Source organism: Delphinapterus leucas, chromosome 8 (genome assembly GCF_059928025.1).
Source record: "Delphinapterus leucas isolate spDelLeu-1000000601 "Yukka" chromosome 8, BTC_Dleu_Yukka2, whole genome shotgun sequence".
Classification (NCBI taxonomy): Eukaryota; Metazoa; Chordata; class Mammalia; order Artiodactyla; family Monodontidae; genus Delphinapterus; species Delphinapterus leucas.
Window position 1 is genome coordinate 37,904,668 of NC_143136.1, and position 12,911 is coordinate 37,917,578.

Below are 12,911 nucleotides of genomic sequence, written 5' to 3' on the forward strand. Positions count from 1 at the left end.
AATTCACCTTTGGCCCTGGGGCTGGTGAAAAAGGAAAGATCCAGGCTGCCAAGTGCTCCCAGGCTCCCCCTCCTTCCCATTTCATTCAGTCAACAGGAGAGGTCATTCAGGAGTGAATGCATCCTTTGTGCCTGTGGGAAAGGAGCCAGTAGCTAGGCTTGAGAAAGGAGCAGTACCGGTCAGCCCTGCCTGCAGCCAAAAGGCTATATCCTCACTGACCAGGGTCCCAATGCCAGGGAGAATGAGACATTCTCAAATCCTCTACCCTGAGAGTAAGTCTGTCAGGTTCCACTGCTTGTATTAAATTCAGTACATTTGGTGAATGGGAATAAAAAGGGAAAAGATTTGAGATCTGAGACTTGCACTTGATGAATGCAAATGAAAATGTCCCTACCATCAAGCTATGTCTGACTTGGGCTGTGAGAGTGGGCCTTTATTGAGGCAGGACCCACTGCAGACTTGTTCCTTTCAACTTGTCCAAGGACTCCAGTAACTCAGCCAAGAAAAAGATGAGCTGCCAACACACTCCTTTCAAAGCAACACACTGAGGCCTGCATCTTCCTATACAAACAGTGCCATCAACCGTGGTTACATTCCACAGTAGCCCGCAAAATTCAGTTTAATACAGCTGTTTGCATGGTATATTTGCCATGAAAGCCAGTATGAAATCCTTTTACTTTTATTTTTTTTTAATTTTTTGCCCCACCGCACGGCATGCGGGATCTTAGCTCCCTGACCAGAGATCAAAGCCGCACCCACTGCCGTGGAAGCATGGAGTCTTAACCACTGGACCGCCAGGGAAAGTCCATGCATTTCTATTTTATACACTATAGTTCAAGAAACCTATGGATTAACAAACTTTCGTAAGACTAGCCTAGGCATCTGACTTCTATATATTTTTCTGAGTTTTTTTTGAGTAAATTTAGTTCTCACATTTGAGAAAATGTAATCCTAGTTCCCAACTAACATATAAATGAGCTTTAAGCAAATAAACTCTTTGTAATCTGGGAAATTACTGGGCTTTTTACATGTTTTTTAAATTTTATCTTTATCTTATTTATCCTTACTCAGCTTTTGTGCCTGAGTATATGATCATGATCTAATATCTGTCATGTTATCAGTATTTTTTTTTAATCACAAATGAGATCTTTATTTGTCACCATTAAAAGTCTGATTTTTAAACAGATGCCTGGACTGGTGACTCATGTCCATCAGCTCGTTCAACTTTAGCACCTGTCTCGTCCCCAGTAGCTTTTCCAGAACTACTACCTTCACCATGTAGCTCCATGAGTTTTCCCAATTCAAACCTGGGCTTCTTCAGCATTTTTGCTTTTCTAACAAAGACATCATGGAGTGGATAAATAGATTGGCAGGCCTTTTCTATGTCTTTTCCAATGCTGTCTGGAATCAGTTTATTGACCACCCCTTTCAAGTCATTTGTCTGCACCTCTCGGGTCATGATTTCCATCATCTTCTTGCGGATCTGGCGGACCTGCTGGTGCTGGGCATAAGAGGTCTTCCGAATCTGAGTGTTGCGTTTTTTAGTAAAACCCACACAGAAGAGACGAAGCAAATAACCATTGGTCTTGACATCAACGTGAGCTTCAATCATGGTCTGCCATTTTTTGACAATGAAGCACATTTTGTCACGGGTAAGATCCACGCCATGGAAATCAGTCAGGCAGTTTTTGCCCTGAACATCCTCAGTAATAAGCTTGAATTTTCTAAATGCAACTTCATCATTCTGCAGATCAGCAAGGCTCACTTCAAACACACGCCCCTTGAGGCCATCAGATGCGATTTTGGTTCCTTGAGTTCTCGTGACTAGTGTTTTTCCCAATATTTCTTATATTGAACATAGCTGGCGCTTTCACATCATACCAATCTTTCTTAGAAAATGGGTCAGCCACTTCCTTCTTGGCTCCCTTTTTACCGCCTTTCGTAAGGTGCTTGTTCTTTCCGACCGCCATGGTGCTGCTCCGAGAGCCAAAAGGATGTTATCAGTATTAAAGAAGCCCCTGTAGTCTCATCAGGAGTCTGAAGATCCACAATTCTCTCCCTGAGCTCTCCTTCTGTTGACTTAGATATCTTAGTTTGACTTAAGTTACCTTGGCAGAGACCACGTCTTTCTACTGCGAACCGCATTAAGGATGGGGTCAGGCCTCAGCAATATTTCATAGTGAAAATAGCCGCAGCTTCTCTGACAGTCTGCAGAAGGAGCTGGTCCCGCTGCTGAGCAATCCCACTGTGTCAGGCAGAAGCGGCTTGTAGCAGGGCAAGGAGAGGGGTCTGCTCCTCCTAGAAGGGTGCCCCTTATTCCAATATGATCTCAGTCTGAATCACCTGTGCAGTCTATTCCTATAGAAATGGGGGAGAGGTAGCCTCTGGGGCACTTTTTCTGCTGCTCAGATCCCGACAAACACCTAGAAGGAAAATGGAGGTTTTAGCACATCTCTCTACCTGCTTTGCTCCCCCAAGTAAGATCTCAGCAGGTCCCTCTCCTCAGAGGTGTCACTGAGGACCCAGACAGGGGCACGCAGCCCACCCGCCAATGAGGAGAACGATGGGCCAGGAAGCCACCAAGTGGTGTGAACAGAGAGGGGAGCGCACCTTCGCTTGGAGGGCGGGGAGGAGGGAACGTGAAGGGCGGCCCGAGCTGGCGCTTGAAGAGAAGCGGGCAGGGAACTAGACCAGCGGGACAAGATGGCGCCCATTCTTTTAACTCCTGATTGCCAATCTCTTGTGTTTCAGAGGAAAGGCAGCCGGCACGTGAAAGGTGAAGACAGGAGCAAAGTCACGAGTAGGAGCGTCGGATTGGACACGGCCCTGTCACACCCTGCAGAGGGCTGGAGCCCGCCCGAGGCGCGCCTCCTCGCTCCTTCTCGAGAATGCTGGATGAAGGAGAAGAGGCTGGCCCAGCACAGCAGCTTCTCCGGGTTCAGCAACAGTGACAGTGTCCTGCGGGAAATAGATGATGGACAGTTTGACCAGGAAGATGGAGTAACTCAGGTCACTTGTATGTGAGCAAAGAAGGAACAGAGGCCTTGTAAATAATTATTAAAATAATTGCCAAGTTACTTTATTGTATTGCTTTATCTGCATTTATGGAATACTTTGAATTTTTCCAGACTCAGGCTTTCCTCTAATCTACATAAACTTTGGCTCAACCTTCCAGGCAAGGAAGAATAACCAACATATTTGTAAATTTAGAATCATGTTTACAGTTTTCTCAACTAAAACATCTGTTTAAGCAGATGTCTTATGAGGTTATTAACCAATGTACTTCAGTGTCTCATGAATGTGTAAGGTATACTTTTCTTACAATTCCTGGTAAGACAACTAAATATCTCAACCAGTATTTTCACTTAATTAGAAAATTCTCAGGAAGTTAGAGCCTTACTTAAGCTGAAAATTCTTCCCCTCTCTCTCTCTCTCTTTCACATACACACACACACACACAAAGGGCTAATTAATAAAGTACCTATTTCCTGAATATAACAATTAATCTAAATTTTGTCTTTAACTATGGCAGGTATGTACAAAGCAAACCCTTATTTGTTAAAATATTCTTTGAAAAAAAATCCTTTTTGTATGTCTTTGGTTTTAAAGGGTCACCATGTTACCAACCTCGTACTAATTCATTGAGCTTAAACTTTCTTGTGTCTGATAGCCTAGAAACACAGCAAAGCACCATCCCTTTAAATTCAATATGAGAAGAATCCACAATCTCAATATTTAAAAACCGTAATAGACAGAAATAATTTTCTTTCTTTTAAATTGTAAATAGTCTGAAAAGGGAAACATCAACTTTAAATGGAAACAAGTCTTTTATCAGCCTAGATATGAATTACGCTTTTATTTTGATTGCTAAAGCATGAAGAATGTGGAAACCCAGAATTTTCAGTCCTGCAGGAGTAAAAAGGTGCTCATAGCACATGCAATGTGTACAGTGACTTATCTGTTCCATCTCTGCTTTTCTTGCTCTGCTAGTAGGGATGCCTTTGCCTTGCCCAGCCTTTAACAGGTAAAGATTAAAATTTTACAAAATAGAGGATTTTCATTTATCTATGAAAGGCTTACTTTGAAATGTGGTTTACTTCAAATGAATTACAACTGTGCCATCGATGAGTTCAGCCTATTATATATTTTTATTAGCATTGGTGTTGACATTATAAAGTCATTTGAATAATAAAATGTCATTTGTAATTGGGCTATTGTTTTATTGAACACAAATGCTCATAATGTTTTACACATATGACAGATATGTATTACATGTTATCAAATATATAGTGTAACTAGGGACTTCCCTGCTGGTCCAGTGGTTAAGATTCTGCACTCCCGATGCAGGGGGCACGGGTTCAATCCCCGGCTGGAGAACTAAGAACCTGCATGCCGCACAGTGTGGCCAAAAAAATAAATAAAGTTTTTATGTAAATCTGTTATGTAAATGTAAATCAACCATATGGTTGACATGTAAATCAACCATACTTCAAAAAAAATGTATGGTGTCACTAAACTATGTTGATCTCCATGAATTGTTGGTAAGATTGACGTGGAATTATTCTACTTCTACCGTGCATAAGCATTACCTTTATAGGTATAAAGGAACTGAAGAATATTCTGCTCAGTATTATTCTATGGAAATAGCTATCAACAGTATTTGCAGAAGTGCTTTTGGTTTTGATTTTTAGATGAACCTGAGTTCCATATTCATGAGTTGGTGAATTTTTGGTAGAAATAAATACTACTTCTGGAGCCCACAAAATGCCATGAGTTATGAAACACAGGTAATGAACTCAGAAAGATCAGACAGTTTTTCCCAATGCCAGGGTCTACAACAGGCAGAGATTCTGGTATATTCTGTTAGTGTAAAGAAGGGATTTGAAGTATTAAAAACAGAGAAAGAAGAGGCTTCCCTGGTGGCGCAGTGGTTGAGAGTCCGCCTGCCGATTCAGGGGACGTGGGTTCGTGCTCTGGTCCGGGAGGATTCCACATGCCGCAGAGCGGCTGGGCCCGTGAGCCGCTGGGCCTGCGCATCCGGAGACTGTGCTCCACAATGAGAGAGGCCACAGCAGTGAGAGGCCCGCGTACCCCCCCCCCCCAAAAAAAAGAGAAAGAAATTTATATCGACTAAAGGAAAACTCAGAAATCTTTTAATTTTTTAAAAATTTGTATAAGAATACTTTCTTTTCACAATCTGTTTCTAATCTGTTATTTCTTCTTATTAAAAAAATCTTTTTATTAGAATAAACTTAGCGGTCATACCCTTAAAACCTATTTTATAAAGTTACTCCAACAGTTACCCTTAAGTTATGTGGCAAATTTGTATGATAGTGAATAAATAATGACCAAATGGTTCTAGAGCATTTTAATTATATATAAGTAACTCTGAGTCTCTTTTAAAAAACAAAAAGTAACAAAACTTGGACTCTATATGCCTAAGAAGTTAAATGTGAGTAACCTTATCATTATCTACCAGTTGTACATTCAGTTCTTTTCATAATGCTGTGTAATTCCTTAGGGGCTCTGGCATGTGAATTTTTAATACCTATAAATTATGATGATGAAAAAATATGCAGATCATAGATGTGGGTGTGAGGTTCTGCCATTCCCCTTGGTACAGCATCTATGGCACTTCTGTCTTAGGTTTCCATAACCACCTGTTAGTTCCATCCCATTTGGGTTGAATGTCACCTGTTATCTCCATGGACAGCATTTAGCACCTAATTACCAGAGAAATTGCCACTGAGCTGGGGAGCAGCTCTATCGATGCCACTTAAAGACAACAGAAATATCACTCTTTTTAAGAGACTTGAGGGCTTCCAGGAGCCTTCAGACACCTATAGAAGCAGGAGGCAGGGCTGTGGTGAGTCCAAATCACAACTATCATCTCCAAATCATTTGTTTTATCAGGAGCAGGTGTTTGTATATTTGACTGTAAATATACCAGTTGCATTTTCATTTCTTTCATTCTGGAACAGCTAAGGAACTGTCTCTTTTCCCAGCCTTTCCTCACTACCTTAACTCCTCGCTACCATTCCCTCTAGGCTAGAAGGACTGTGGCTCTTTCAGCGTTAAGACTAAAAAGGATTTCCTTCTCTCAACTCCTCAGGGCCCCAGCAGCAGCCTGTATGGAAAGACTAAATTTCAAGTGAGCACTGAAATGGAGTGGTGCTAGCAATGGGGAGAGTCTATAACTAAGCATTTTAATTCAAAATACACTGGTGGGTATGTAGGAAAACCAGCTAAATGCAAACCAGCTAAATGCAAACCATCAGAACCATTTAAATAATATTAATTATAGCAACTTATCATACCTTGAGAGCGAGTTTTACTTGTGCAATAGCCCAAAGTTTATAGAGCCAGTTCTGACAAATGATTATACATAAACATAAGATGACCAGTGGTGAGTTTCTTGGTTTTATTTTTGCCTCATGTATCTCAGACTTGGAAGCTGAAGAAACCAGCAATCAGGAAATGCCAATGTTGCAGACCAAGAAAACCCTAAGAAAAGCCTAGCAAGACGGCACATATTTAGACAATAACTGTTCTACTCCAGCCAAACACCACCACAGAAAAACCTGTGACCTCACCTGGACCTACACCAGCACAGACTGAGTGGAAAGCCTAGATTTCCACCCTCACAGGGCTATACCAAAGGGGCCCAACACCGCGGCCAGGGTGGTGTCAGAGAAAAACAGTAGGGAACTGGGGATTTCATCCCCGCGGGCCAGTCAGAGGCTCCCCACCTCACTGCACAGAGTTAGTGGAGGTCATGTAAGAAGTTTGGACTTCACCCCCATCCGTCGTTGTTGTATACCTAGACAGCAGCTTCAAAGGAAAATCAGTTCTGGTAAAATGGTAACATTTTTTTTCTTTAACTTCCTTTACCTGTTGAGTCATTTCCCTGCAAAACAGTATCTCAATTGCTGAAAATGAAGTTCCAAAGTGTACACTAAGGCATAAAAGGTCAGTGAAGCAAACCAATAAGAAATGGAAATCAAGTTATTCTTATCTTCTCATCAAAAATCTAATCACTAAATAAAACAGCTGGGGGAATTAGAAGATTTGCCTACATGGAAAAAAGTTTGAATTGACCCTCCATGTTTCAATCAAGTGTTCACTCTCTCCTCCCAGTTAATCACTGCTGTCTGAGCCACCAGGAGACCTGACTCTGGGCGGGCTAGCCAAGAACCACCCACCCGGACACCTGGGAAATCTGAAGTCCAGGCTTTCTAATGTAAGAATTTCTTTGGTTGGTTATGCAGAAAAACTGTTAAATACATTTCAACTCCTTTGTGTCTTAATGGGGATACTAATCCTCAGGGACAGAGTCGTTTTCAACATGTTAAAGTTTCAAAAGTAGAACCACTCACATCATTGTAATAGATGTGGTTAGTAAAATGACTTTTTATTTAACACAAGACAATATAGCATGTCTTCTAATTTCAGTAAATTAATAGAAAACTGAGACACACCAAATTTGGATATTTTACTTACATTTCCTTTATTCTTTCTCAGACTATAGGCATAGTTGAATGTTTATACAGCACACACAAAAAGTGGGTTTTAACATTTCAATATTTTTTCCTGTAAACATTAGTTCCTTAGCCACATGTCATTCTTCTGAATTTGTCCTTTTGGGAAACCATGTGACTCAAGATTTTTCTCCTTGTCTAACCCCCTCCAAAAGTATTAGTTAAGATTCCATTTTTTAAAACTTCCAGCTTTATGGTATAGCTGCAGACTGACATTTTACGTATGTTTCTCCCTTTTTTCCCACCTCTTCATGTAAAGAGCTACTGCCACGGACTTGAGTTAAAATGAATGGGATTCATACCTTATTCCAAAATATCTTACAGATGAATTAAAAATTAAATATAAAAAACAAAACTATAAAAATACTGTAATAATATATGAGCAAATATTTAGAGCATAATTCAAAACCCAGAAGCCATAAAGGAAAAGACTGTGTAAATACTAAGACTACACATTTAAAACCTGCACACAGAAAAACACTCCATTAACATCATCAAAAGGTAAACAAAAAATTGTAATCAAGAAATTATCAAATAACAAAGGGCTAATATTCTAAGTATACAAAGGATGTTAATAAAAAACAGATGTACAACCTAGTAGAAAAAACTGCAAATGACACAAATAGGTAGTTTATTTAAAAGTCTTTTTTTTTTTTTTTTTTTTTTGGCCACCCTGCACGGCTTACAGGATCTTAGTTCCCCAACCAGGGATTGAACCCAGGCCCTCAGCAGTGAGAGCGCAGAGTCCTAACCAATGGACCGCCAGGGAATTCCCAAGTAGTTTATTTTAAAAAGAAACATAACCAATAAACATGCCCTGGTTTAAACTCACTAATAAAAAATTGCAAAACAACAAAAAAAGAAAATGCCTTTTTTTGTTTTAAATTGGGTTAGCAGTTTTCAAAAGATTGCTAATACCCAATGTGGGCCAGTGTGTGCAGCCTGGAGGAGAGCAGCCTTCTTATAACCAAGAAATAGCCGTGAGGAAGGTGGCCATGCCCCAAGGATGGTGGGATGGAAAGTCAGGAAGAGCCTGGGACACCAATGAAGGACCCTGGCGCCACTGCACAAGCCCAGGACTGCTGACCTCTGGCCTTGTTACAAAGAAAAGCAAAACCTTATTTGGTTAAGCCACTCCATTCCAACACATGCTGACTAACACAACCCTACTCAACATAAGAATTAAAGAAGTCTCCCAAGCATAGGTAGCAGGCAATGTTCAGAAACATATGAAATAGCAGATCAAAACAGAGAAGGCTGAGCTTTGGAGCCAGGACTGAGTGCAGACCCTGGCCCTGCTACTTGTTCCTGTGGACACTGAATAGCTACTTTGAAGCTCAGTTTACTTATGTGTAAAGTGGGGATAGAAACAAACAAATTGAATCGTATGAGGATTTAGTGCAATTATGTGGGAAATGTACCACAGTTCCTGACACCTGGTTAGGTGCTCAAGAAACTGAAACCATTATTTTTTTTCACAAGGTCCAGTTTTAAGTTCGCAAAGTTCTTTTTAGTGAGGTGAACAATCCTGTTTGGGGAAACTCCAGAACAAATACAGGGCATCTTTTAAATATGAATATAACAGCTAAAGATTTAAATATATGTCTATGTGGTAAATCAAAAGATTCACCACTACTTTGCCAAGTACATTAGGTAGTTCACAGGGTCTCCAGAAGAGCCAGAGACCCAAGACCGGATGCTAAGCAGCCATTATGTCTGCGGAAGACCATGCTGCTACCTCTACAGGTACAGATCATGTTAAAGGCAGATATCCCAAATAAAAGGCAGAGGAGGGAGGATATATTTTAAGAATGCTTTTTAGTTTTCAGCGTTCAGTCTCTTGTCAGTGATGAAACCCTCCTCCTGAAACAGATTCCCTGTGAGAAGACGCAGGTTCACTCTCTCACCCATTCGTTCCTTTAACAAATATTTCTTAACTCTTGGTCAGTCTTGCACTTATGGAATCAATAAGCTAACGGAGGAGAAAGATAGTGCATGAACAGTAATAGAAATAATTATGTAATTATAGTTGATGTAAATACTCATAGGAAGCAAAGTTTGCTAGGAGGGCATATAACAGATGAACCTAATATATTCAAGGTCAGGGAAGGCTTCCCTGAGCAAATGATATTTGATAAATAATAATATTCTAGTAATAGATTGTGTTTGTGTTATAAAATTATAAACAGATCATTTTAGTGAATTTTTTAAAAACATTTATTTAGGCTGCTCCGGGTCTTAGTTTTGGCACGCGGAATCTTCACTGCGGCATGCGGACTTCTTAGTTGTGGCATGCATGTAGGACCTAGTTCCCTGACCAGGGATCGAACCGGGTCCCCCACATTGGGAGTGCAGGCCTACCCACTGGACCACCAGGTAAGTCCCATAAGCATATCATTTTAAATTTTAGGACCTATGAACTTCTCAGGGGTGCCCCAAAATATTTGAGACCTGTTAAAAAATACATTGGGGCTTCCTTGGTGGCGCAGTGGTTGAGAGTCCTCCTGCCGATGCAGGGGACACGGGTTTGTGCCCCGGTCCAGGAAGATCCCACATGCCGCAGAGCGGCTGGGCCCGTGAGCCATGGCCGCTGAGCCTGCGCGTCCGGAACCTGTGCTCCGCAACGGGAGAGGCCACAACAGTGAGAGGCCCGCGTACCGCAAAAAACAAACAAACAAACAAAATAAATAAATAAAAAATACATTGGCTCCAAAATATGAAAACTGCCAAACTGAAATATTTAAATAGCTGTAATAAACGTAATATATATAAAAACGTTATTTCCTTTCATATTCATAAAAATGTCATTAACTTTGAACGTAACTTGTAGATTCTTTTCTCACTTCCAAGGCATATGTGATGATGGATAAGAAACACAGCCAATTGTAAACTAAGTGACCAATGGCGAAACAAATTCTTAAAATCAATTACAAAAAGCTTTCAAATTTATATTTTTTAATATACAAATAATATTTAATGTGAAATGGGGATACATTTTAATATATTTGGTCTTATGTGGGGGTGGACTCTACTGCCCACAAAGGTCTGAAAATTGTCTGGTTTTAAGGTCTTGGGAAGCTCGGGGCAAAGCATCTCAAACCTCAAACCTTGCAGAGCAGCAAATGGTGTGCCAGGACCTGAGTGAGACTGGGGGTACTGATGGGCTCTTATCAGTAGATCTAGGGTGTCACAGGCATTGGGAGAGAGTAGGAAATAGGGAACTCAAAGATGAAAAATTCTTCTTCTGTAGGTCGAGAGAACATCTGCATCAGGAGAAATCTATCCTGTCTGTCGCTCTCCGCCTGGCCTCCCTTTCACCATCATCACTGCCTTTCTAGGTCACATCTTGGCCCCTTTTCGCACTCCATTCTGATTCTACACGAGTAATGATTTTTAATTCTCAGTGAGTATATGAGCCCTTGAATCTTACACATGAGTGGAGTCTGAAGAGTACAGAGGAAATGATATCTTGGGTTTGCAGGGCTTTGACAGCCAGAAAGACACATTTGAGAGGCCTCTCCTTCTGACACTTAAGACCTCACTTCATAGACTGTGGCCTCTCCTAACACCCCAGAAATGTGACACCAATCAATATGGTCACATTTTAATTGGTATTATCCTGCTAAATCTGAGCTTCCCACTCTGTACTGATGGATTCTTCCCATAGTGATTGCTCTATATCTGGGAACTGGTATTTAATTAAAATAACAAGGACTTAGTCTCTACCCTTGCCCTAAAAGTTGGCATCTTATTCAGAAATAGCAAACCCCACTCATTCCAGCCATAATCCTCTCACCAACAACTAAGCTCATTTTGCCATGCACCATAACATTTCCCCTGCCCCAAGCAATGCTTGAAAAAACCCTCTCCTCCTAATGCCTGCAAATCATCACCAAGTTATTTTAAATCCTTTTGTATTAACACATTTAACTATGTTCAGATAATCAAAATAACTACACATAAATACAGCACTAAACAGAAACCTTCATTAATTACTAAATAGACAGGTTGTGAATATAGCTTAGAAAAAACTTATGAATGTGAATAAGCAAAACGGATGTGTTCAGAGATGTTGTTGCCAAGACTTAACGGCTTCTCTAACTAGATATGACATTAATATAAGTCATTATTATAAAACACAATTTATATGTTATCCAGTGAAATTTTTTTAACTTTTTAGAGACAGTTTTCACAAACACTAAAATGTAGAATTGAAGAACTAAAAATTGTAAGATATTCCAAATTTAGTTAGGAAGAAATTGAAAATCTATAGTTAAAGATGTACTTTTCTAAAGCTAATTCCTCTCCTTTTAAGGTCACAAACATCACATTTTCCTTCTTCTCCAGTAGTCTCATGTCTAGCTTCTAGAAAGCAGTGCTCTAACAGCTCTTCTAGAAAGCTGTTACCTAAAGTTTATTTTCTAATTTGCATCCCAAATCATACTCCTTAAAATGTTTCATCTTCCATCTCTCCTACTCTGCCTTTCACAAACTGGTAAGCAAGGTTTCTGAACCACAGAATGATCAGTTCTATGAGTCAACTAAAAGATCATGCCAAAAATTTAGCTATCAATGGATCAATACAAGGATGTAGTTAATGGTAAGCTACAGAAAATGATTTCAAGTTCAACTTTTTCAATCAGAGACTTAAATCAAGCATGTGTGACTGGGAGGCATAAAGAAGTAGATAACATGCAGGAAATAAAAAGAACCACCATCAGAGTAAAAATTAAGTCCATAGCATGCAGAACTTTTTGACATTAACAATATGAATTCAAGAAGACTGCTGTGGTAGGCTGAATAAAGGCCCCCTAAGACAAATATGCTACTTTATATGGCAAAAGGGACTTTGCAAATATGATTAATGATTTTATTTTTTTTTAATATTTATTTATTTGGCTGCACTAGGTCTTAGTTGCAGCATGTGGAATCTAGTTCCCTGTCCAGGGATAGAACCCGGCCCCCCTGCTTTGGGAGTGTGGAATCTTAATCATTGGTCCACCAGGGAAGCCCCTGATAAATGATCTTGAGATGGGGAAATTAGCCTGGATTATCCAGGTGGGCATAATGATGCAATCACAAGCATCCCTAATTAGAGAGGTGGAGAGAGCTATCACTACAGAAGAGAAGGCAATAAGATTATGGAAGTAGAGACTGGAATGATGGGGCCACAAGTCAAATAATACCAGCAGCCACCAGCAACTAAAAGAGGCAAGGAACACATTTCCCCTGGAGCCTCCAGAAAGAGATGGGAACTTAATTTTAGCCCAGTAAAACTTATTTTGAGCTTCTGACCTCAAGAACTGTAAGAGAATAAAGCTGTATTGCTTGAAGTTGCTAAGTCTGTGGTAATTTACTAGAGCAGACACTGAA

General features: G+C 40.2%; 1 protein-coding gene and 1 pseudogene across 2 annotated transcripts in view; one reads left to right on the forward strand and one right to left on the reverse strand.

The window, feature by feature from the left end:
* RFTN2 (raftlin family member 2) overlaps positions 1-5,763 on the forward strand; it is a 62,888-nt gene extending 57,125 nt beyond the window's left edge. Inside the window, exon 9 of the mRNA XM_022567324.2 lies at positions 2,752-5,763. Coding sequence (XP_022423032.1) covers positions 2,752-3,024 — 273 coding nt within the window. The 3' untranslated portion in view covers positions 3,025-5,763. The remainder of the gene's footprint in view (positions 1-2,751) is intronic.
* Positions 1,020-2,942, reverse strand: LOC111171697 (small ribosomal subunit protein eS1 pseudogene; annotated as a pseudogene). Its single transcript, XR_016394062.1, has 2 exons — positions 2,611-2,942; positions 1,020-2,423 (listed from the first exon to the last, which is right to left on the reverse strand). The product of XR_016394062.1 is annotated as a small ribosomal subunit protein eS1 pseudogene (transcript).
* Positions 5,764-12,911: the final 7,148 nt, after the last annotated feature.